Genomic DNA, 26,310 nt, shown 5'->3' with positions numbered 1-26,310 from the left:
TGATAACATGATAGGTTTGCACTTTCTTCAGTGATGGTTGCTCTAATTTGTTTGTTGAGAGAAATTTCGTTGGCAAAATTCATTGTCCACTGCTAGGAGAAGTGAGGGAATGGCCAATTTTTTATATTTAGAAAAAATTTCATAATTTGGAAAATTTGTTGAGATTTTAAAATTTTAGATATGCATTAGTGTCTCCTTTCAAACCTTTTGGTTTTTATGTTTATCCTGTATTCAGGTTGGTTTCTAGAATCCTTTCGCAAATCAAACTCTGGCACCTTTAACATTAATATCAATTTTGGTTAGCTTTCTTGTATGTGTCATTGATCAAAATTATATTCCTTAACATTTTAGGAAGAAAGTGTTAATTGCAAATATAATTTCATCTTTATAAATATTCTCTATCAATTTTAGAGCAGTTCAAAGGAGCATTTTTAATCATTTCCTTTAAGATTTTGTGAAAATCAAGACCAACCACTCCTTTCTTGTTCATAATCTTGTTCTTGTTAGGTAGCAAGTGTTGAATCATCAACTTCATGGAATATGGCATATGGCATATTTTCTCCTGGTTTGTCATCCCTTTACGTAAAACAAATCTAAAGCTTTCCTTTTCTCTCTAGAAAATGGTAGCTACCACCACCAATCTGGCATATTTCCTGTTAAACAAGCTGTAATTTCAGCAACACTTTGAGGATAGTCATAAGAAATTGAACATAGTTTATCTGACTTTTGGAAGCATGAACATATTATACTTTTGACTGAAACAATCCAGTTCAATAGTAAGTACAGTTTGTGGGCACATCAAAACTAATTTACGAATGTGACAGTATGGTATTTTCTCTTTAGCCCAAGTCCCCTTGTGTGACTTTTTTAATTGCTGGGTGCATAGGTTGGCCAAGATGTTGTGGCAGAATTAACACGAGCAATGGAGAGAAAAGGCCTTGATATGCGTGTGTCAGCTCTGGTAAGTCAAAGTCAATGGCTTCTTTATAAAAACACTAATGTGATCCCTTTGGTTATTCTTCATGAAAATCATATATGGTCTTGTGCAGTGGATTGGTATTCCTTTCTTCATTATGTCAATCTGGTGTTGAATACTTCATGAAATTATTTTTGTTTTCAATATGGTTTTAATGTACATTATTGGAACTAGGTGAATGATACAGTCGGGACATTAGCTGGAGGTAGATATTCCAACAAGGATGTTGTTGCTGCTGTTATCTTAGGTACTGGAACAAATGCAGCATATGTAGAACGTGCAAATGCAATACCAAAATTGCATGGTCTTCTGCCTAAATCTGGAGAGATGGTTAGCAGATTCTCAGTGACTGTTAAACTGTCTAGTTCTTTTAATAATATTTAACTTCTTTTCCTGTTCTTGTCTCAAGTCAGTATGGTTGAAAAAAGTTATGCATATGATTGAAAATTGTAAAAGAACTATTGAGAAAGAATTCTGAAGACACGGCCAATGTTCTACTGCAGGTCATCAACATGGAGTGGGGTAGCTTTTGGTCAACAGACCTTCCATTCACAGAGTATGATTATGTACTTGATGCTGAGAGTTTGAACCCAGGTGAACAGGTGATTGTATGAATATTTAACGTTCCACTAGGCTTTGCTTTGCCAAATGATCTTCTGTTGTGTTTTTCCTTATAAATTTGTTTGATACTCTCATATGTTTGAGAAGATAATTTCTGGTATGTATTTGGGAGAAATTGTTCGCATAGTTCTATGCAAAATGGCTGAAGAAGCTTCCTTTTTGGTGACATCATTCCACCAAAACTGAAAAGTCCATTTGCATTAAGGTAGTGTTCAAAACTTACAGGTTAATGATTTAACCATTGTTCATTATGTTCTGCTCTTTTCCTTTTCATTTTGCCTTTCCACTTGTTCATGTTCTAAGAGGATTATTTTTGTTTGACAGCTTTTTAATTTTTGTCAACTTTACTCTAGAGTGGAAACTCTTGTGCATTGTTTGATCCCGTACTACTATAGTCACAACTTAAATCCAAAAGTGTCATAGTAACCCAGAGCATGTGCCTTGCAGCTCACATTTCTTTTCTTCTTTTTTTTTTTTTTTTTTTTCTTTTTTATATTATATATTCTTTGTTTCTGTTCTAGGCTTTTTGTGCCGTAATAAATCATAAATTGAAATGGAACATTGGACTTTTTCCGACCATAAAAAATAATTGGAGAGCACGTTATATTCACTAACTTGGGCTGTAAACCTTGTGTTAAGCTTTGCCTTCAGCCCTAAATATCATAGAATGTTTCTTTTTAAGTACTAATTTAAACTATTTACTAGTATGAAATAATGTAAAACATTTTTTTACAGATGTCAAGTTGCCTATTTTTGCCTATAATTTACTTCTTGGTGGCCTAGGTGTTTGCCCAGGTAACTGTCTGGGTGACCACTTCATCAGCATGGCATTCATTCTTCAGAATAATCTATATTTGATATATTATTCTTGCTTAATTGATATGGTTGCCAAGTTGTGGTCCGTAATTGGTGTCACATTTATCACCTTATTGGCATAATGCATCCATAAGACCTAGTATCCTTATTATAACTTCAAAAGCATTTTGGTCATAGTAAGAAATTAATCAATTTCACCGGGCCAACCCTTGGCAAGTGTAATTAATGACCATGATTTAGTGGCAGTCCTCAGGCTTTGATGTTAGCTCTCTCTTTCTAGCTTTTGGACCTTAGCCTTAGGTCCATGGTGTTGCATTCTTGAGGTCACATTTTTATGCTCCTCTTTGAAATTTGTCTTTTGTTAACTTCAATTTTGTTTTTGTAATCTTCAATCAATTTGCTTTTTGTTTTTTTTGGGAGATTAGGATGAACAATTACATGGGATTAATGAGATATGAAATATGCAGGACACCTGACTTGTCAGCAATGCATCATGACACATCCAGTGATCTTAAAGTGGTGGATACTAAATTGAAGAATATTTTAGAGGTATATATAACTCTTCATTGTTGTATGGAGTTTCAATTAGTTGTCAAACCTTGTGCTGTTACAAGTTTTTGTATTCTGATTTATTTACTTATATTTATATTTCAGATATCTAATACCTCCCTCGAAATGAGAAAAGTGGTCGTTCAGCTCGACATGTAGGTTAGCAGGCACAGCAGTTTCCAGGAAAGCCGGTGCTTCTACGTTGTCTCAACTGATGGTCGTAAAGAAGACTATTCCTACCGCAAATGCTTGGATAGCTTCATCAAGGGAAAGTATCCAGATGTTGTTGAAACATTCATTGGTAAATATTTCAGAAAACCCTGTTCTGGTCCTCCTGGAGGCAATCGGGAGAGACACACCAATCCAGAAGAAACTGGTTCTTGTGGAGGGAATCAGGAGAAGAACAATACTCCAAAGGAAACTGAGAATGAAAATAGGCAGTAAGTCCAAGGAGGGGGGGGGGGGGGGGTTCTAATTTATGTTAATTGTAAATCTTTTAGCTTGCCTCCCTCATCATGTAACTAGTTACAAACAATTCCCGTCATCTGCTATTCTGATTTGTATATATACTGTTGTTATCTGACAGACCCGAAGCATGTTTCCTATTGAGCAGGTAAACAATGATCCTCAGTTTCTATTAAGGAAAGCACATGCTGCTACCTCGTCCATAGGTTCAGCTACCGTGTAAGTTAACCATTTGTTTAAGGTATCCTCCCTATAGTTGTCAATGGCGCGAGGAGAGTGAACACACTTGTTCACACTGAAGAACTTGGTTTTTCCACTTCCTTAATTAGGATTGTTGCCATGCTGGAGAGGAATGGGATTCTAAAGATTGCCAGTGTTGGGGATTGTGGCCTAAGAGTTATCCGTGAAGGTAAAACCCAATGCTTTAGCTTTAGTCCAAGTCATGAACTATTTCTAAATTGAAAATCATTTTATCCTCAATGACATGGTTGTTTAACCACTCAACTTACAGGTCAAATAATTTTTTCCACGTCTCTACAAGAACACTATTTTGACTGTCCCTATCAGCTGAGCTCTGAGGTGGTTGGCCAAACATACCTTGATGCAATGGTACAAGGACACAAATATCTAATATTTACATATTAAGTGACTATGAAACTCTGTTTTTGTTCATACTAGTCACACCTGTAAAATTTTCTTTTATATTGAAAGACAAAAATGGGTCCTGATGATTTTTCAACCAGTGTACTACATGGGATAACTACGCCCTCATGCTTAACTTCTAACAGTTCCCATTGAAATAATTGAAGATGAAATAGGGAAGAAATTACTTCCTTACATGAAACCAAAATTGTTGACTATTTTAGATGATGTGCATAGACAAACCAATTGTTTATGATAAATGGGTGTTACATCTACTATTTAGTTAGCCTAATGACTGAAGTCAATCTATTTTGCAACTCAATAACCAAGGTTTTTTGAACTTTAAATTGCATTTCAGAAATTCATTGTCGCATGATCATCATTCTTATAAGCTAACCCCCCACCAAATTTATGTAAGCAATGTGGAGTTGATGGAGGGAGACACCACAGTAATGGGCTCCGATGGACTGTTTGATAACGTTTTTGACCATGAAATCATTTCAACAATAGCCAGATGCAGGGAGGTAGTTGAAGCTGGTATATTTCTCTTGAAACAATTCACATCTAGGATTAGGAAGATTTATTAGCAACTCAATCTTAGCAGCATAATTCTCTCTACAACTGAAATCGTTTTTGATGCTAGCAAAAGCATTAGCTAACCTGGCGAGCAATCACTCCATGGATTCCAACTTCGATGCCCCCTATTCATTAGAGGCCAGGTCCAAGGTAATGTCATTTTTCAGATATAACCACCTTATACAAATACATCTCTGCAAAGAGAAAGTCAAGTATTATGTTTATGATGATAATAACTCTTGTGCAGGGTTTTGACGTTCCTATTTGGAGGAAAATTCTTGGCATGACGCTTAAAGGCACGGCATTACTGTAGTTTTTACTTTCTACAACCATTAAAATTAATATTAAAAAGAAAAACAAATCATTTTTCCCTTGAGGCCATGGCTTATCGGAGGCTTCTGTTGGGCAGGTGGAAAGCTTGATGATATCACCGTGGTTGTTGGCCTAGTTGTTAGCTCGTGAAAATTTGGCTCTTAGAGTAGGTCAAAGAATTATGGTCTAGACACGAGGTAGCTCTCAAATATTTTAAATGGTTCTTGTTCTTGGGAGTAGATATGTTTTTAGTTTACTTCCAGCTCATCCACAACAAAATCAAAACTGAAGCGTGCTCCCATCTCAGTTGCTCATTTTTCATACAAGAGCGGTTCTTATTTACCCTATAGTTAGCTGATTTGGTAGTTTGTAACCTATACAGTGGGTTTTGGGAAATCACAGGCTATTTATTCTTGTTGTTTTTGAAGCAAAATAGATGGAAGTGTTGCATTCTCATCAAAACTTCTCCAATTTCTACTTTCTTCTTCCTTATTTTCATTTATTTGTTGTCTTTCCCGTTTGATTAGTCTGCTGCTTATCTTAGTGAGATCAATTGTGATGTGTGATTGATAAAACAGGCTGGTATGCACATATATGCAAGAGCATCAGCTAAAGGGAAGCGTGTTCAGGTAAGCATCATTTCTACCTTGGCAGAGGGCATTCCATTCCTCTTATGAGTAAAGTGGTTTCTTTTATATGCATGCAACAGCTAAAGTTGAATTGAACTCGCTATTTTTTTTAACTACTATCTTCAGTCCAATATGGGGGCAAAAAATAATGCAATTGTCATGCCTGATGCAAATGAGGATGCTACTTTAAATGCTCTAGTTGCTGCTGGTTTTGGTGCTGCTGGACAAAGATGCATGGCACTCAGCACAGTTGTTTTTGTTGGAGGCTTAAATAAAGTCATGGTAAAATGCTTTGTTTCCTGGTGCATTCTATTTCTTCATTTTTATGCCTTTAATATTAGTCTATCTTTTATACTCCTATCCTGGAAATCAGACGTTCCATGTCATGTTTGTTATACTGAAGGTAGTGAATATAGAAGTTTTCTAAATCGAGTTTTGACCTTCAGTAAGTGCATGTACCTGTAAGAAATTGAAACGCTTCATCTACTCTCATCTTCTTAACTTATCCAACCATTTCTCTACTTTTATCTTTAAACCATCCTTGATCAGTTTGCAAGGTTTCTTATCTCATTTTCTATTCTCACCTGTTACCCATTCTAATTTTGGATTCTGTAATGTCCTTTTGCATTCTCCCATTTTACCCACTCCTATTCTGATAGCAGGCTATTATTATCTTTTTTACTACCCAGTTCTATGTTTCCTTGGTCTTATAATGGAGACTTCTTCTTTCCATTATTTTAGACACTCCCTGTCATAACATGTCCTCATCCTGCAGTGAATTAAGTTTTCTAAAGGAGTCCTAACAATTATAAAATTTCTCTGGAAGCTGGAGTTATCTTCCCTGAAAACAAAATCTTAATGTCTAGACCTGGAGGGTCTTCACAAAATGTCCCCATTGAGGATAATGAAGTAAGATATTCGATTTTCTGATGTATGTGAATGTGACATTAATGTTCTGAATGTAAGGTTGAATATGTGTTAAATTTTCATGTGTATATAGCTTTCAAATTCATCTTACATCCAAAGGAGACAAAGATGAGTATGCTGTCAAAACTTCCTGTTCGATTTCTTGTTTTCTGGAGAAGGATAATTGAATTTGCTACTATGCTAGGCATAACACGTATCTCATTTTTATGGCATCTATGTGGTAGAAAAATAAATGAAAATTAACCTAATAAATATTCAATGAACTATGATTCTATTCCTCAACTGTTACAAACATGTGTCTCAGTATGTGACTTATAGCGAACCTGTCAGAGACAGATTTCATACCTGTAGAGATGTTGTCTTGAATAGGTATTCCACGCATTTTGACCTTCAGTATAAAGCAGGTTCTTTCAGGACTTTAAGTCTGTTGATTTACATGGATATATTTTAGTCTAAACCTTCAAAAATAATTCATTTTAACCTTTTCAGTGAGAATAAACTAGTGGAACGCGCCAAAGCTCTTCAAGTAAATGCTGGAACAGAACCTAATGCAGATCTAGGTCCAGAAATTATCAAACAGGTATGTACACAATTTCCAAATTTTTACCAACTTCAGAAAGCTTATTCTGGCAACAAGTGAAGCTGAAAACTTCCTTACTTTCCATTTTTTTTTTTTTTTGCATCATTTATGAAAACTTCTATTTAGCTATATGAGTAGCAGCTTATTGGCACTTCTTGGTCTACGTTTGAATCAGTCTTCAATGGGTTTCAGACTGGATTACCTTTAAATTTTACTTGTATTTACAGGCAAAGGAACGAATACACACATTAATTCAAAGTGGTGTTGAAAGTGGTGCCAGACTGGTCCTTGATGGGAGAGATATAGTGGTACTTTTTGGTATCTTTAACATTCTACTGTCTTTCTGTTTGTCGTACCAGAATTTGTTGTAGCTTCTGTAATGAATAGTGGATGATATCTTGTGTTATGCAAGAAGCAACAGTATATGTACTTTGCATCATAGTTGAAAATAATAAGAAGCAGGAATTGTGGTGAATGAAAGAAGCAATTGGATGCATAAGATTTGATTTGGTAGGTGATTGAAGGAACTTTTATGCATAGGAAACACATTAAAACAGTACAAATAGTCGGTGTATTTTGATCCGGAACTGTGTACGTCGTGCATACATGGGTTACTCTCTTTTTTAATGTTTGAATAAAACTTTTATTACTTATCAAAAAAAAAAAAAATTGGTATCTATAAAAGCTTAACAACTTAAATATGACTTTGAGGAAGCCCCTCTACAATTCAGATTTGTTTAGCTTAATATCAATTTGAATTGCCTCTGACATTTAAGCACTCAGTTAGACACGAATGTAAGTTTATGGGCCTCTATGAACTTGGGAAATTTCATTGCATATCTATCTGAGTAAGTTTAAGCATTAGATTTGTGTGGTAATTTATTACATCTTTCACTCTCTTAAATTAATTTCTAAAAACATAAAAGTTGCAGCTGTTTTGGTCATATGACCCCTAAAAAAAAACCCCTGGTACACGCATTTCTTTCTCAAGAGTGATAATTGGTGCTTGACAAGGTGGTGGTTCCCCATTTGTTTAATTTCAGCATTTCAGAAACTGGTCTACTAATCAATTTATTAATGATTGACAAATAGGTCCCCGGATATGAGCATGGGAATTTTATTGGCCGCACCATTTTATCAGATGTCACAGCCAACATGGAGTGCTACAAGGTATCCCTTTTCTTTTAATCCTGTTCAGGTAAATTTGAACGAGATTTAAATGTTTCATATGCTTTTTACCTTTTTAATATCTTTCTGATGATTTTTATAGGTTGAAGGATATGGAGAATACACACAACAAATGTCTTCAGGCATTACTGAAATCTGGAGCTGAGAGGATATTTGAGGCTTATCGTTGGGTGCAAGAACATCGCAATGAGTTCAATAAAGAAGTGTATGGTCCTGTTTTGCTTGAGGTATGTATTTTATAATTCGGATTGTTGCTTTATGAATTAATTCTTCTTTCACTTACTTTTTAATAATTTTGTGTTTAGGTTAATGTCTCCAATCGGGTTCATCTGTATCAAACATTAAAAAAAAAACAGTAAAGTTCTGTACTATTTTTTTCATTTCAGACTTGGATGAAGATCATATTAGGTACCTGAGCTTCTTGTTGGTTTTATTTGTTTTTTTTTTAGAGATCTCAGTTACTTAAAAGGAAATTGGGACAAAGGTGGTAGAAAGATTTTGTTAGGCTATGATTTGACTAAGGTCCCATTAGATTTTGATAAACTTGAATAAGACATCAAAGTGAAGGACTATTAAATTAGTTAAATGCAGGACAATGCTAGTCATAGTATGTCACTTATTAAATTAAAAAAATGCTAGTATGTCCCAGACAAATGGATTATATGAACATTTATGTATCAATTTCTCTCGTGTATGTGAACATGATTTTTGTTGGGTGGTGAGGAAAGTTCTTTTTTGACACTAAACTTCAAGTCTTTTTTGGTTTTTCGCTTGATTTGCAGTCTTCCATCACTCACGATCCTAGGGATCGGGTCTTTTTCCTTGTTCAATTTGTGATGTATTTGACTGTGGGCAGTTAGAGGGGCTGAGCCTCATGAAGTTGGGGAGTTTGAAAATGTGGTTTTTTGCCCCCTCAACATGGAGCGTGTGCTGTCATTTATCATTTATCTTTCTACCCATGATTTTTCTCCATTTACAACACAATCTGAGAAAGATCTCAAGGTGGATGCTGCAAAGGCATGCAAATTTATCTGTGGATATTTTATCAATCATGCAATTTCAACAATAATGTAGAACTAGAAAATTGCATTTAAGCTGTAATAATGTTTAAGTTTGTCTTGAATTTGGCAGGGAATGAGTGAGGATGTGAGCATTAACAAGTTCTTTGATGAGGCCATGATGGTTGAGCTAGCTCAACAATCACCTGATCTTCATCATGCAATGGTGTGATAAGAGTTAGCTACAGAAGGAGGCGGTTCTAGCATCTTTAATATTGCTATTCTTACAGAGATATTAAGTTACCATTGACTGTTGCATCTATGACTATGATCTAACAATCTTGGTTGCAAACAAGCTGTGTGCTTTTGTGTTGTTGTTTTCTGCTTGATTTTTCTTTTGCTTTTAGCAGAGTGACTGCAATACGCGAGTATCATCTTATCTAAAGGAAGAATTGCTTAGAATATATACTAACGACAAAAGTTGTAGAGAGCAACTTTGGTTTGGAAAAGTCTTGCTTGTACAATGCCAATTTTATGACAATACAATTGTTGCTTTGATATTAGAGGCCTTGAGCCATATTTTGGTCTCTGTGACCCTTGTAAAAATCCCTTCGTAAAACCAACTTCAAGGCACTACCTGCTGGGTCCTCTCCATCAAGTGAATCTATTCATCCATCCCATTCAAAGCCGGAGGTTGCAAATGCTACAATGCAAACTAAGGAGGCTTTAGACTCTGCATTGCAAACTATTGAAACTCCAGATGTTGCATCATTAACTAATCATCCTGGTAATCAACTTCCTAAAGACATAGCAAGGTTTCTTCTTCGAATGGATGGGCGAAGAAAGCGCAAGACCAGGTGGGATGTTAGGCTTGAAGATATGTAATGTAGCTGCCTCTTTTGTACTCCATCGACTAGGTTTTTCTAGAACCAGAAAACCACTTCTGTGCACTTCCTAATCTTGAATTGTAGTTTATACTAGATAACAATAGAATTCTATTTTACTATATGGCACATTAAGAAATGAGTTTTTTTTTTTTTTTTGGTTCACTTTATTTTTGATAGTGTTTTCTTCCCACCAATGCCAAATGAACGAAGTTGTATGACTTTAGTCACATAATCTAAGCAATAAAGGCCCTTCATAAACCACATGCTCACCTCCCTAAATGAAGTGTTGGGAAGGTGTTCAAACTCAATGTAGCTAGCTGCGAAGTCAAAAAAATGAGAAAAAAGCAAAGCAAGCCAAGTACACATTTAATGTGAAGTTTGAAAAAGTTGTAAACAGTTTTAAAAGGGGAAACAGAAATGAAGTTTTAAAACTGATGTCAAACTCATGTACACAAAGCAAACCATGTGAGCAATCTGAATGAGCATGATGGGAGTGTCTACAGGCAATTTCTCATTGCACACAGTTGCACATGGGCACAAGAGAGCTATTGGAGCTTTGATTTTGACTATTCCCTTCCCAGCGGACGTGGGATTAAACTGTTTGAATTAGATGTGTATATTATGTGATTTAGACCATAATTTTCATTCTATATAAACAAAGAACAAGGAAAAAATGAGCAACTGATTTCATATAAACTTAGCCACAAGTTGTGTGCAATTGTTTAATTGGATTTGCAACAAGTGAATATATGGTGACATGATTTGTCAGACATTAACAACAACATTTAAAAATTGCACACAACGTATAAACTTTAACAACAAAGTCGAATGTTTGTAGGTAGAAATTTTTGGAAATCATCATTGCTTGAATCTGAGAAGTCTAAAATATCACTTTCATTATCTAATGCAGTAATTTCATTAATAGACTTCATGGCTCGCTCTTGCGCCTTCCCCTTTAGATGCTTCCTAGCTTTTTGGACTGCATGAAAACGGTCTAGCCGCCTTTGCATTTGATTGTTCTCTTGTTCAAGATGAGCAAGTATGTTGGCAGGTTCATCTCTAGGTAACTCGGCTGGGCGTGCCTTAGGAACTCGTAACCCGTGCCATCGACAATACACCTCCAACTCACACCTCTTCTCGTATAGGGTTGACCATGGTGGTTCTGCTACGGTGAACTCCATTGCGGTGGTATCTGTACTTAGTTTTGTAGGTTTGCCGACCATGATGTGGCCAACGCTTCCAAGACTCTCGTACGTGTATATTGACATATTAACGAAGTCTCTCTTCTTTCCAACCCATTTCCCTCCATAGTGGTCTGTGTATGTTTGTAGCTGTTGATCTGCTGGAACTTGTGATAATTCATTTGTTGAAGTAGATTGGAACTTGTTTCTATGTGTACGAGATGATGTTGAGGCGTTGCGACTCAAAGCTTACTCAACCTACAAAGTTAGTGGTGTAGGAATAAGAAAAGAATTGTGGTGCATTTATAACCTCATTCCACTGTGTATTTAATAATAAAAATTTAACATATTCAGGCTTGTCATGTCAATACAGGTTGGAAAACCACGATACGAATTTTTTGTTCAAATGTTCCCAATGTCACAGTGAGATTCTCTTGTTCTGGGCAGTAGTTACAGTGTACTGCCATGACTATTCAGCTGAACAGTATTCATGTGAAGAGTATTCAGCATGCTTGTGTTTCATCTGACATGAACTTGACAAGACAATACCGAGTTGTGTTAAATGCATCGTAAACTTTTCAGGGGTCTTCTGCATCCTTGAAAATATTGCATTGCAAAAGGATGCATATCTGTGTACTGACGTGAGTGTGAATGATATGACTGGATAGGGTTCAACAGTGCCGAGCTATTGAGCAGCACATGTAGCACTGCGAACATCAGTGTAGCAATGGTGGACAGCTGACCCCCAAACTCGAGAATTTGTTTTAATAAATTTAGGTTTAGAATAAGAGCTCTCAACCTAAACCTGTTGTCTCCAATTATATATGTAAGTGCACAAAGATGGATCGAAATTGACCAAAATGGACCAAAGTGGTCTGAATGGACCAAATTAGACCAACTAGAACCGAATGACTGAATAAGACCAAAGTCGAGCAAATAGGACCAAAGTAGATTTCAAGGACCGAATTGGGACCAAATTAAACTGAATGGACCAAATGTCACAATGTCACAGTGGTCTCTCAACCTAAACCTGTTGTCTCCCATTATATATGTAAGTGCACAAAGATGGATCGAAATTGACCAAAATCGACCAACGTCGAAATTGACCGAATGACTGAATAAGACCAAAGTCGATCAAAGCAAATTTCAAGGACCGAATTGGGACCAAATTACACTGAACGGACCAAATGGACCACAGTGGACCGAATTAGATGTATTGGACCAGAGGAAACATGCTGAGTAAAAATCAAGTCTTAGAGACTCGAGTTTTTTCGGGAATTTTTTTTAATTCCCAGTGGAACTCGAGTCTCTAACACTCGATTTTTACTAGGCAAAATATTTTTTCCCCAACATAAGCATGCTCTGTTTCAGGCAGAGAGGCATGCCCTGTTTCAGTGATTATTGCCCAGTGGAACTCGAGTCTCTAAAACTCGATTTTCACTGGGCAAAATATTTTTTTCCCAACATAAGCATGCTTTGTTTCAGGCAGAGAGGCATGCCCTGTTTCAGTGATTATTGCCCAGTGGAACTCGAGTCTCTAAAACTTGATTTTCACTGGGCAAAATATTTTTTTTCCCAGCATAAGCATGCTCTGTTTCAGGCAGAGAGGCATGCCCTGTTTCAGTGTTTATTGCCCAGTGGAACTCGAGGCTCTAAAACTCGAGTTTTACTGGGAATTTTTTTTCCCCCCAACAGAAACATGCTCTGTTTCAGGCAGAGAGCAATGCTCTGTTCCCCCCCCCCCCCCCAAAACATGCAGCAAACCAAAAATTGAAATGTGTGCACACACCTGCTGGGAAACATAGATAGAGAAGCTAAGAATGTAATCCACAAATACTCATTGAGAGGTAGACAAGTTGAGAATGTAAATGCACTTAAATTACATCAAAAGGCGTTCTCATTAGGCACCAAACTATAGAAATTGTTACGCTCTTTGCATAACCATAGTTTTACAATGTAAATGCACTCAGATCACAACAAAAGTCATTCTCAATATATCACCATTCTAAACATGTCCAACCACGCTTAATTTGCAATTCTAACCATACTACTCAAATCACAATCTTCATAGAGAATTACAAGTACATTCAACAAAAATCAAAAAGTTCAAATAGAGCCAATACAACGTAGTCACTTTTCCTAAGATTAGCGGTCCGCATGACAAAAACGTCGTCCATGGAAGCATACCTGAAAAATGTAGAGTATTTACGTTAGGAGACAAGATAGTAAACATTAGGTAAACATCGAATGAACAACAATTATTTAACCGATGCATAACTTTTTGCCATCTACCTACCTAGTGTGGAACATGGTCGCTTGTGGAAGCGCCACGGGACTGCGGACATTTTCTGCGGTTATGCCCGGAAGCATAACACAGTCCACATGTCTGCTTGGGTTGACTCTCTATCAAATCTGCGTCCTCCTTCCGCCATCCCAGTTCTCGATCCTTATTCCTCACTCTATCCATCTCGTTCCTTATTCTTGACTTCACCGGTCGACCTTTGGCCCGCAACAATGCCGGATTAGGCAACCACTTTGGCGCCATGGGATCCCTCCATAATGACTGTGACTTAGGAACCACAAATGCATGCTCATAAGTGTTAAGGGCATGGTTCAAACCATACCATGGGTGAATATACGTGGTCGAATCAATATGTAAATAGTCACATACTCTAATTGCATGTGAACACGAGATCCCTATATTTTTCCATTTCCCACAACTGCATGTTTTTTTCCGTAACCGAACTTCGTAACTGTGGTTTCCCCCTCCTGTGCTACACGTGTTGAGTTGGGTAACTACTTGAAATATCAGCTTTTCATTGCTAAATGGCTTGAGATAGTGTTTCTCAGATTTACGCTTATTTCCATCCCACGTGGATAAGGCATATTCACTCCATTTCTTACCTTCTGACAACTCATAATGGTATTCTTTGTGCCGGTCGTGGAAATATTGAACAAGTTTGTTCCAAGTGAACTCAACCAACGAGGCAATAGGAAGGCCCCGTTCACCTTTCAGTACACCATTGAAACACTCTAATATATTGGTTGTCATTGCCCCAAAACGTCTCCCACCATCGTGTGACTGGGTCCACATATCCACAGACTCGCTCATTAGGTATGTGTATGGAAGATAATCTTGATTCTTTTCCTTACCATCCCTCCCCGTCACCTTCTTCTTCTTCCTAATGGCCTCAATTTCCACCTGCTTAATGGACTCCATTATGGTAGTAAATTTAACTACCTGACTAGCATATCCTGCTTTCAACGCCGCTGACTTTAGAGTCGAGTTCTGAAAATGGGTGTTGAAGTTGTTAGCAACATGTCGAAGGCAATATCTATGAAATACCCTTGCTTTTCCATCATCCCTTCTAGGCCAGTTTGCAATGGCGTTTTTGATACCGAGATGTCGGTCAGAAATTATGCAAATGCCTTCGTCAGGTATCAAGTGGCCAATCGTTTCTCTGAGGCATAGTAAAAACCACCTCCAATTGGACCCTGACTCACAATTCACAACAGCAAAGGCGAGAGGGAATACCTTGTTGTTAGCATCGGTTGCCATTGTGACCAACAACTTTCCCTGATATTTACCATACAGATGGGTCCTATCAATACTGATAACTGGCTTACAGTATTTGAATCCTGATATGCATGGACCGAAAGACCAAAACACATAATGCAACAATACGGTGTGATCTTCATCGGTGGGTGTGACACGATAGCAAAACTGGGTAGTCGGGTCTTGATCAATATATGCCATTAGCAACTTTTGCAGCCTTTGGTAAGACTCTTCCCAATCTCCAAACATAAACGCAATCGCCTTTTGTTTCGCATCCCATACCTTGTAGTAAGAAGGCTTATGGCGATTATATTTCGACTCTATCAGAAATCTGAGATGCTTAATTTGAGTAGTGTGATCCTCACGTAACTTGTTATGGATTTCTGCTGCAATAAAATTACAACTCATCATTCTACCATCATTTCGCACCCCAGTCAGTATACACGTGTGAGGACCCACATACACGGTGACCATCCATAGATTTTGGAGCTCGGGCTTCATAACTGCGTAGACATACCACTTGCATGACTCATGCACGCATTTCACACAAAGATTTTTCCTCGTCGACCTAGTGATCTTAAAGTGTTTGTTTTCCTTAAGGGCACAAATTGTTAATACGCGCTTCACCTCCACTTTACTAGCAAAAGTCAACCCTTTGCACAAATTCATCCCCTCTCTCCAAGTAGACACAAATGGCATCTCAATATGCGAAGGATCAACCATATTTTCCCAAGTATTTGCAGAGAATGACAACGCAGGAGGTGCGTAGGCAGGGATTGTGTTTGTAATGTTTTGGACACTAATAACATTGTCTGCATCAGGTTCACCACCGTCCAATGTCTCATCCTCATCAATGTCCCTCTCAAAGTCCTCAAAGTCCCGAAAGTCCCCTCTGTCAATCATGTCTTCATAGTCATCTTTATCGGCAAAATCTTCACCGTTAATGGCAAGATTCTCATCAACATAGTCGTCATCATCATCATCATCATTGTTAACGACAGTAGTCTCATCAACATAGTCGTCGTCGTTGTCATCGTCATCGTCATCATCATTGTTAACGGCAGTAGTCTCATCAACATAGTCGTTGTCGTCGTCATCATCATCATCATCATCATCACCATCGGCATGAACATCATCATCCTCTACATGTGTAGAATACTCATATTGAGCATCCGGAATCGCAACTTGTAAGCTTGTGGTTGTTTGTTGGATATCCTCTTGCCATACTGCACGCGGCTCCAACTGTATGTACAACTCAATGTTACTTACTTCAGCTATACTCTCCAACTTGTCAAACATGATCTTTACATGTTTGTCTTTTTCTATCACCATATACTTGTAATTAATCCGGTGCTTCATGATTTTATTTGGCATACGATAACTAATTTGCATGTTGTACGCATCAGGATTCTTACACAACTCTTCCATGACAAACATCTTCAATTCGTCAACGGTCTTCAACCTACGATCAATTTGGGTATAATAGGTCTTCATACCCGGCCCCTCAAATGGCAATCCCTTGTTCGCATTGGGATTCTTAAGCGGACCACCGTGGTATATGATTATAACAATATCAGGCATTGTGAACCTGTTCAAATCAAGTACTATGTTAGTTAAATCACATAGTTGTAAAGTGGGGGAAAAAAGTAATGCAATCTTAAGGCTGAACATATTCAAGCCCGATTATAGAGTGCCCCATTGCCCATTAATATCTAAAGGCCAAGACGTAAACCTTCTAATCCTAGTGGATGGAGAGACGAAATTATCTATTACTCCATTGTGTGGTGACCTATAATGCCTAAAAGGGTTCTGATTACATGTCCATTCATTACATTCATTCATTACCCATTTCATACCCAAACCAATGATAAATAAAGTCAAAAAACTTGTAAGATCATGATAAAAATAAAAGCCTAGAAATGATGAATAAAATTTTGATAATTACATACCCATTCATTACATCCATTCATTACATTCATTCACTACCCATTTCATACCCAAACCAATGATAAATAAAGTAAAAAAAACTTGTAAGATCATGATAAAAATAAAAGCGTAGAAATGATGAATAAAATTTTGATAACAAAAACTATGCAAATAAATACTCAAACAATTAACACTAACAAAACAAAATAAATTAACTATCTAACAAATAAATGGTAAAACTCTTTAACCCACACCCATAGACAACATACCCAACTACAATGACAATCAAATTATGCAAACCCTTACCTGAGATATGAATTTACTAAGAGGGAAGAGCAATGAGAGTGGACAATGTGGTTTTGTGAGAGTGAGAGGCAATGTGGTGTGAGAGAGTTAGTGAGGGTGAGTGAGAGTTAGTGAGGGTTAGTGAGAGAGTTAGTGAGGCTGAGAGGAGCTCTGTTTTTAGGTTTTTTCTCTGTGAGTGTTAATGTGAGAGAGAGTCTCTATGAGTTCACATGCCACGGGCTGTGTTTTAATATATTGTCCAGTGGAACTCGAGTCTATAAGACTCGAGTTCCATTCGTAGGATAAGATTTATAAAAAATATGAATTAGTTGAACTCGAGTTTTATAGGCTCGATTTTTATGTTGTTGAAAACGAGTTTTTAAGAGTCGAGATCCAGGTGGCATTTTGTCCAACTCAGCGAGCGGAAAGCGAGCATAAAGCGAGTTTCTGAGACTCGAGTTTTTATGTATATCTCGAGTTTCAAAAACTCGAGTTGTTAGTTTCCTTTATACTTTCAAACAATGCCTAACTTACTATATTGATGCCATCCACACAGCTAATCTGCACATTCCCCCAAAAAAAGTTCTCCTTTATTATTTTCTCACCAACCAAACAACAAGGGAAAATAAAGGCAAAGCAGAGTTCAAGCTAAAATCTAACAGTTTTCTCAAAACCCAAATGCCAAAAACATAAAATCAGATAAAGAAACAAGGTGAGAGAGTACAAAAAGGGATGAGGTAGCACCGTGTTGGGTCGGAGGAGATCGTCTGTGACAAATGGAGGAAATGGGTCACATTTCTTCAAAGGTCGTCGGCACCGCTGGGTCACGACGGAGGAAATTGCGCTGCCGGTACACGTCGGAGAGATGGGTGAAAAATACTGGTGACGGTGGAGATCGGCGAGAGAGCTTCTTCTATTTTTATGGGTTTGTGTGTACGAGTCCTAAAAAAGTAGAAATATTTGAGTGATGAACATCTGAAAATAGTGTGCCAAACAGTTGAGATTTAGAAAATTGGGGTATTTTAAGTGACGAGTGATCAGTGATAAGTGACGAAAATTGAGGAATGAGTGATGGGTGATGGTTTCTTAAAAACCAAACAAGCCCTAAGTGTCTCAATCTTTGATGACTCTCCCTCATTTTGTTCATAGTAATCCTGAGGTAATTTTCAGAGTAATAGTGTGAGGGAGGGCAATATAGTAAGTTAACACACATTTGAAACGAATTAAGAAAATAGCATCTCGAGTTTTAGAAACTCGAGTTTCATTTTAAAACTCGAGTCTCAAACACTCGATTTGTACTTGATGACTTGAACAAAAAATGCCAGGAACGCCACATAGATCTCGAGTCTTAAAGACTCGAGTTCTAACAACATACAGACATCAAAGAGACCCAGCAGTACGTTGAAGAAGAGAGATGAAGCCCAATAGAAGAACAGAACGAAGATGATGAAGAAGAAAGAAACCCAGGAAGATGAAGAAACCCAGAACGATCTAAACGAAAATGATGAAGACGAAAGAAACCCAGGAAGATACGATTTGAACGAAGATGATGAAGAAGGATCTGAATGAAAATGATGAAGATGAAGAAACCCAGGAAGATGAAGAAACCCAGGGAAAACGAAGAAGAACGCTAGGTCTGACTGAGAAGACGAAGGATGATCTGAAAGGGAAAATGGTGGAACTCGAGTTTCCAAAGCTCGAGTTCTACGGGGAAGCGAAAAATGGTTGAACTCGAGTTTCTAAAACTCGAGTTCTATGTGGAACTTTTTCCACATCAGATTCTACCTCTTGGGTCTCGAGTTTTAAAAACTCGATTTTTAATTAAACTCGAGTTTTTAAAACTTGAGATGCTAGTTTCCTAGTTTTTTTTGCAACAGGACAATTAATTATATTCTTAGAAAATTAACGTTAAATAGAAAAAAAATTCTAGTAATCCTTGTCATGACTTTAAAGTTTAAACCATTTTATCATTGTTTCTTTATGCAGGAAAGATGAACTATACCCTAAATTATATATGCCTATTTTAAATAAATTGAAAACAACATAGATTATTCTCTAATATAAATGTGGAGGTTCTCCCTTAGGCTCCGCTTGGGAGTTCATAAGGGAAGGGAATAGAACAGAATGGAATGATCATAAGGGAATGGAAATGAATAGAATAGAATGGAATGTATTTAAGTAAGGGAAAGGAATGGAAAAGAATGGAATGGAATGGAATTAAGTAACTTTGATTGGATGTTTAAAATAAAGGAATGGAATGGAATGAAAATGAATAGAATGTAAGTAATCTTGTTTGGGAGTAACATGGAGGGAATGGAATGGAATGGAATCATTTTATGACAATATTACTATTATACCCCTATTTTAAAATAAAGAGTTAAATATATAGGGGCATTTTGGGAGTTTTAGTAAAAAATTCATTAAATCTAATTTCATTCCCTCTCATTCCTCCCAATTTCGAGGGGAATGAAAATTTGAGGTTTTAAGGGAATAGAGAGGAATGAGTGGTCCCTCCTATCTATTCCATTCCCTCCCACTTAAACTCCCAAACAAGGGAATGGACTTTCCATTCCCTCCATTAAAACTCCCAAACAAAGGAAGGGAAGAACATTCTAAAATTATTCTTTTCATTCCATTCTATTCTATTCCATTCTCTCCTCCCAAGCGGAGCCTTAAGGGAATAGATAGGGATGAGTGATCCCTCCTATCCATTCCATTCCCTCTCATTTAAACTCCCAAACAAGGGAATGAACTTTCCATTCCCTCAATTAAAACTCCCAAACAAAGGAAGGGAAGAATATTCTAAAATTATTCTTTTCATTCCATTCCATTCTATTCCATTCCCTCCTTCTAAGCGGAGCCTTAATGCCAATGGGGTTCAAAGTTCTCTTTTGTGTTATCTGAGTGATTAATTATTGAAGGCCTTTTAGGAGGCAGTTCATCTTTGTGTCTTACATTTGGTTCAAATTTAAGGAAACATCCTATCCTCCTCTCCCCCTCCTCCTCCCCTCATAAAGAAAACGATATTAGAGCTTAGAAAGTTTAGTGTTGTTCATTGTGTAAAATTGCAGCTCAAACTTTTCTTTTTTATACGTGAGTTGCAACTGTTACTTGGTAATTTTGATTTTTAAAGCATTTTGAAGCTTTAAAGTTATAAAAGGTATTTGGGGCATTCACTAGCAATTCCTGGTAACATAAGAAAAGTTTTCAGTTTGTGCTAGGATTTATTTTCAAGATGCCTTGGTGATGAAATGGTTGACACTTAAAGACTCAAAATCTCAAGCTTCAAAACCATGGAGCTTATTGAAATAGAAATTTAGCTACAGGCAAGGTACAAGGAGTTATCTCTCTCCCTCTCTTTCTTAATTCTCTAAGGCTATTATCCTAAGAGTATAGAATGCTCTCATTGACCCTATTGAGTTTAATATGTGATTATACTATTTATTTTGACTTTGTTTGAGTTTTTTTTCTTCTTTGAATCTTAGAATAACTTTTAATCTAAATAGGGAACAATTGTAGGGGAGGAGCTTCTGCAATTGGTGTAGAAGAGACAGAACTTCTGCTATCCTCGTGTGGGATACAAGTCACACCATGAATAAGGAGAACTTTGTTTTCTCTTATCTAATGTTCAAAGACGTTCATGTGAAGAAAGACCTTGATTTATTTAAATTTCCACTATATGGTGTACATTATTGAATTTGGAAATCAATTCTACTCAACATTGTGATGTAATGCCTTTGAAAGCACATGTATATATTTGTAATACATTATAATGTTGGCTTATAATGCAATATGGCTCTTGTTATATTCCACGTGTTTCTTCTTTCATATATAGTAAAATTAATTTCGCAATCCATTAGTGGTAAAATTTCTAAGCACTTCAAAAATCAAATACTTTATATATTTTGTTTGTGTAATAAGTAAATTCTAAATTTAGTGTTATCCACAATTTATATATATGACAAGCACGTGCCTTACATGTGTTGTCAACACTAGTTTAAAAAAAAAAAAAAAAAACACCAAAAAAGAAATAAGAAGGAACTGAAAAAGTTTACTAAATGATTTAGAAAATCTTTCTAATCCTATCGGAATCTCTAGTGATAAATGAATTCAAGTATCTAGAGTCTAGACACTAGAGTGAAAAGTTCCAGGGTGATAAAAAATTGTTCGAAATCAGCTGCTCAAATTAAACCCATGCAACATACATCCGGCCTATTGGGCAGGTATTGGGTCACCCTGACCCAATTAATTCTCTTAGCACTTAAAATTTGAAGTTTGAAGGTATGTTAATGCTACATGTTTAAATGTCTAAATTTTTTTTTTTTTCTTCTTAAAAAAAATGCCAAATTATTCTCCTCCCTCTCTAAGAAAGAATTATTGAGTTATCAAAAGGAATACACACCAATGTTTCAACTTCACTATATTATCCCCTTTTGTTTTTTTAATATTAAGACATGGCCCAATCTCAAATTTTGCCACCGAATTGTGACTTTGGAAGGCACATAGGATCATGATGAGAGGTCTCAAATCCATGGCCCAAGGACCTCACTTTGAAAAGAGGAAGGTTTTACTAGATTTTTTTTTGTAAAGCCAGTTGGCACACGTGTTGCTAATCATGCTTAGCACCAAAGCTCAACTCAAAGCAATCATTCAATCCATCTTCACCTCCATATTAACACTCCCCCACACACAATCACACTCACACCAATGAATCCTTTTTTTTTTTTTTTCCTAATTTCAAAAGTTTCTCTCTTTTTTTTCTCACTATTTCCTATATCAATTCATGATGAATTAGTATTAAAAAGGTTCTTTCACATTATGAAATGAAAACTTAAGGCCTATTGTGGGCCATCTCGCTCGTGCAGTCTGGCCCATTGAGGCCCACTAATGAAAAATACCAACATGTTTTCAATAGTACGAAAGAAAATTGAAAATGAAGACTGAAAAGTGAAAAGTGAACTGTTTATGTCACCCGGAGAGGACATAGCCCTATCACCTACCAATGAAGCTAGAGGTACAGCCACATGATACATGAACTAAAATTTTGCAATCACATTCCTAAGGGGTGACTCAGATAGGTCCCCAATAGGTGGTTCAATTATTGTTCAAAAAAGTTTTTATAAGGAAAATAGAAGCAGCACATGAAATATCAAGGAGTGAGGAGCACTTTCTTTTATCTATTTATAGGACACTAAATTAGTCCATTGCTTCCTCCACATCACTAGCTAACTCTATAACAATGGCTTCTGAGAAGGTTGAGACTGTTATAGCTGGAAACTACTTAGAAATGGAGAGGGAAGAAGGCGATTCCAAGTCAGCTAAAGGCAAATTATCAAAGCTATTTTGGCATGGAGGCTCGGTCTATGATGCCTGGTTTAGCTGTGCTTCTAACCAGGCATGCACTAGTTCAAGATTATTATTTTCATTGTTTTCTGGACTCAAATTGTTGTGGAACACTTTATCATTAAGATACTTACGCAATTGTCATATGAAATGTAGGTTGCGCAAGTGCTTCTCACACTGCCTTACTCATTTTCACAACTGGGGATGCTATCTGGAATCCTTTTTCAGCTTTTTTATGGGTTGATGGGAAGCTGGACTGCATATCTTATTAGTGTTCTTTATGTTGAGTACAGAACTAGAAAGGAGAGAGAAAAGGTTGATTTCAGGAATCATGTTATTCAGGTATAATCTCTCTCTCTTCTTGAAGGAGTTAAGACCACCTGCTTTGATATTACGATATATTATCATTTATGTAAAAGTTTAAGTAGTTAGAAAGATGAATTTAATAATTTAACCATTATTCTAACATATTTATCTAAGACTTGATTTTTTTTTTTTTTTTTTTGGGTGAAAAAAAATCAATATTGCACCATTTAACTAAAAATAAAATGAAAAGCATATAAAAAATAAAAAATAAAAAAAACTCAGCACTTCTTTTTCGTTGTCAATTTTCACTTTCAATGGTTGCAGTGGTTTGAAGTTCTTGATGGGCTGTTGGGGAAACACTGGAGGAATGTAGGCCTCTTTTTCAACTGCACCTTTCTTCTATTTGGATCTGTAATTCAACTAATTGCATGTGCAAGGTAAATTAAAGGATTAATCATTAGCGAAAATACTAAATACCTTTTTAAAATGGAAAATAGTAGATATTGTAACTGATATTTTCATATACATTATTGTTGCAGCAACATATACTACATAAACGACAATCTTGACAAGAGAACTTGGACTTATATCTTTGGAGCATGTTGTGCAACAACTGTCTTCATCCCATCATTCCATAATTACAGAATTTGGTCATTCTTGGGACTTATGATGACTACTTACACTGCATGGTATCTCACCATTGCATCCCTACTCCATGGGCAGGTAAATTAATACTGGAATTTAAGATTTTAGATTAGTAGAACTGCAAACAACCAAAGAAAATTTTTGCATGATTTCATTCTCAAAATTTTTGTAGATTTATTTATTTCTCTTTCTCTGTGTTTGAAGGTTGAGGGTGTGAAGCACTCAGGACCAGCTAAAATAGTTCTCTACTTCACTGGGGCCACCAACATTCTCTACACCTTTGGCGGACATGCTGTCACAGTGTAAGGGGTTCGCATATATTATTATGATTACATTAAAAAAAACACACTTATATATACTTTTGATTAAAGGGAATTTTATTTCTATTGCAGCGAGATTATGCATGCAATGTGGAAGCCACAGAAGTTCAAGCTAATATACTTGATAGCAACACTCTATGTGCTAACCCTAACTTTACCATCAGCTTCAGCTGTATATTGGGCTTTTGGGGATATGCTCCTTACCCATTCCAATGCTCTCTCTTTGCTTCCTAAGACTGGATTCAGGGACGCTGCTGTCATCCTTATGCTTATTCACCAGGTTGCTATTCCTTTCTTTTATATATATATATATATATATATATATATATATATATCCCATTGAATTGATAAATTACAAATGCAATTCTTGTAACTCGTGGATCCAAACTTCCTTAATAAATTAAGAGGTAAAGTGAAGACATGATTCGATCTCATAGTTAATTATCAATTATCCTAAAAGTTAAAAAGAAACAATACATTTAATTCTATAATCAATATTCTAACATGAATTTCAATCCATTAATTATTAAATAAATGTAATTGATGATTTATTGTACTCTTTTTGCAGTTCATAACATTTGGATTTGCTTGCACTCCTCTCTACTTTGTGTGGGAGAAATTCATTAGGGTGCATGACACCAAGAGCTTGTTCAAGAGAGCTATAGCTAGACTCCCAGTCGTAATCCCAATATGGTTCCTTGCCATCATATTCCCATTCTTTGGCCCCATCAACTCAACTGTTGGGTCTCTTCTGGTCAGCTTCACCGTTTACATAATTCCTGCCCTGGCACACATGGTGACCTTTGCGTCTGCATCGGCTCGAGAGGTTAGGCCTTGGTTTAATAATAAGTGTTTTTTTTTCCTTAGGATAAATTGCATGAAATAATGGACAAAGCTAACGTATTTTCTCCTTCTTTGCTTCACAGAATGCAGTAGAGAGACCACCATCATTCTTAGGAGGTTGGGCAGGATCATATACAATGAACATCTTTGTAGTGGTATGGGTATTTGTGGTTGGATTTGGATTTGGAGGATGGGCAAGCATGCTCAATTTCATAAGACAAGTTGATACATTCGGTCTATTCACTAAGTGCTATCAGTGCCCCCCACACAAGGCTTGAGTAGATTCCCTACTTTTAAAAAGGATTTACAAATTAAATCACATATGTGTGTAAAGAGATTGGCATTGAAAACTTTTTCTTCTTTTTCATCTTCCCTTTTTTCCCATCTTTTCTCTCATTGTAAAAGTTGTTGTTGATGGTTTTCAGAAAAGGTGTGATGGCCATCATGGCCACCCCTATACAGACCTACAATTGTAACGTGTGATGATTAATCTTTCTTATTTTACTTTTTTCCTTCAGAAATGCAACTCCCTTGTTTTTTTTTGTGAGATTGACTTTATTTTTATAATTATGGTAGTATTTGCTTAATTAAGTTGTTCTATCATCTTGAATTCTTGTTGATAAAGAAAGGTAAGCACAGGAGATTATTAGTACTATCTTTCTTTTCCATATCAGCTGGTTAATCAATGCTAACAAATGACCTCATAGACATGTATGAATGAGAGACAAGCACATTAAAGCCACCTTTCTTGTCCAAATCAGCTGGTAAATACTATGTTACTTTCAGGCCTCGCTAATGTTCCGAATAATAATTGAGAGCTAGGTGAGAAAAGCTGTTTTTATGTTTCTTTTTCCCATTTGTTTCTTGGTTGGAATATACGGAAAATCATGTCGGTCATGGGTGACTGGTGAGATATGAAATGTACTCATTTTCATGATTGGAATAAATTAGGCCTTTAATTATAGAATTAAACTAGTTGCACACAAACTATTTTATACAGTTTTACACACCCGAAAAGCAACCGAAATCATGACTCAATTTCATGTGTTGACATTAATTAATCAGCTTGTATGTAAACCTGTGTAAAACAGATCTTGCGGCTATTACTATCTAAAAAAAACCTACTATCTTCATGGTCTCTTTCAAACCATAGCTGCCAACTTGATTTGGACAGTTACATGAAATGGTCCGCAAGAGCCAACTGATAGTGCCGTGGGGATTCAGAAGGACTTACTTTAGTCTCAGTTTCTACATATTGGGTAGGCTCTTATCATATTAGCACCACCAAACACCTCATAACTAGCCTCATAGCCTTTGCTTGAGTAAATAAAAAGTACTATCTGGTAGGGAGTTGATAACGAGACTAGTGCCCGAACAATTGTATGATGGGAACCTGTAATAGATTATGTTTTGAACCCAATGATTTAAGGGACTACATTGGCTCGCTAATCTATCATTGGCTTCTTCTTTTTTCTTGATTCCTCTATCATTGGCATTTTGAAGTACCTTTCTTTGCTTCTTACCACGTAACTAAAACTCGACCATTTGCCTAATTTGATGTGCTCTCTTTGGACATGTCCTCAACGACAAACAAAGTGAGCAAATTAGTTTGTCGATTCAGCCACTTAGCGAATGGCTGAAGTATCTGGATGGAACATAAATTATTGGTGTACCTTCTGTGTGTGAGTGTGAGAGTACTAAAGCAATTTCTAGGCCCCAAGTATCACAAATTTCGTATA

The 26,310-nt window shown here is 36.6% G+C and overlaps 4 protein-coding genes and 1 long non-coding RNA gene across 6 annotated transcripts; all 5 read left to right on the top strand.

Moving 5' to 3' along the window:
* The first annotated feature begins 276 nt into the window (after positions 1–276).
* Positions 277–1,631, top strand: LOC142621107 (hexokinase-1-like). The gene is made up of 3 exons (XM_075794420.1): positions 277–961; positions 1,151–1,306; positions 1,480–1,631. Exons 1-3 carry the CDS (start codon positions 923–925, stop codon positions 1,588–1,590), a joined length of 306 nt encoding a protein of 101 aa, XP_075650535.1. The 5' UTR covers positions 277–922; the 3' UTR covers positions 1,591–1,631.
* A 546-nt stretch (positions 1,632–2,177) lies between these two features.
* LOC142621108 (uncharacterized) lies at positions 2,178–3,415 on the top strand. The gene is made up of 3 exons (XR_012841703.1): positions 2,178–2,736; positions 2,881–2,962; positions 3,068–3,415. It is a non-coding gene; the product is annotated as an uncharacterized LOC142621108 (long non-coding RNA).
* Positions 3,416–3,527: 112 nt separating this feature from the next.
* LOC142618672 (putative protein phosphatase 2C 1) lies at positions 3,528–5,107 on the top strand. The gene is made up of 7 exons (XM_075791656.1): positions 3,528–3,646; positions 3,757–3,836; positions 3,939–4,036; positions 4,462–4,606; positions 4,713–4,795; positions 4,893–4,941; positions 5,055–5,107. Exons 1-7 carry the CDS (start codon positions 3,558–3,560, stop codon positions 5,105–5,107), a joined length of 597 nt encoding a protein of 198 aa, XP_075647771.1. The 5' UTR covers positions 3,528–3,557.
* Positions 5,108–7,021: 1,914 nt separating this feature from the next.
* Positions 7,022–9,749, top strand: LOC142618522 (uncharacterized). Of its 2 annotated transcripts, XM_075791470.1 has the most exons (5): positions 7,022–7,093; positions 7,321–7,401; positions 8,186–8,263; positions 8,364–8,508; positions 9,413–9,749. In XM_075791470.1, the coding sequence occupies exons 3-5, from the start codon at positions 8,196–8,198 to the stop codon at positions 9,509–9,511; spliced, it is 312 nt and encodes a 103-aa protein (XP_075647585.1). In that variant the 5' UTR covers positions 7,022–7,093; positions 7,321–7,401; positions 8,186–8,195; the 3' UTR covers positions 9,512–9,749. The 2 variants fall into 2 exon arrangements, with proteins under 2 accessions (XP_075647585.1, XP_075647584.1); XM_075791469.1 differs by lacking the exon at positions 7,022–7,093 and having other exon boundaries at positions 7,285–7,401.
* A 12,520-nt stretch (positions 9,750–22,269) lies between these two features.
* LOC142618664 (auxin transporter-like protein 3) lies at positions 22,270–25,118 on the top strand. Its single transcript, XM_075791637.1, has 8 exons — positions 22,270–22,509; positions 22,614–22,799; positions 23,088–23,200; positions 23,303–23,486; positions 23,613–23,710; positions 23,801–24,008; positions 24,297–24,554; positions 24,655–25,118. The coding sequence occupies exons 1-8, from the start codon at positions 22,354–22,356 to the stop codon at positions 24,847–24,849; spliced, it is 1,398 nt and encodes a 465-aa protein (XP_075647752.1). The 5' UTR covers positions 22,270–22,353; the 3' UTR covers positions 24,850–25,118.
* The last annotated feature ends 1,192 nt before the right edge of the window (positions 25,119–26,310 follow it).

Source organism: Castanea sativa, chromosome 12 (genome assembly GCF_040712315.1).
Source record: "Castanea sativa cultivar Marrone di Chiusa Pesio chromosome 12, ASM4071231v1".
NCBI classification, from domain to species: Eukaryota; Viridiplantae; Streptophyta; class Magnoliopsida; order Fagales; family Fagaceae; genus Castanea; species Castanea sativa.
The sequence above is the reverse complement of the archived record's forward strand: the minus strand, read 5'-3'. Positions and strand labels throughout refer to the sequence as shown.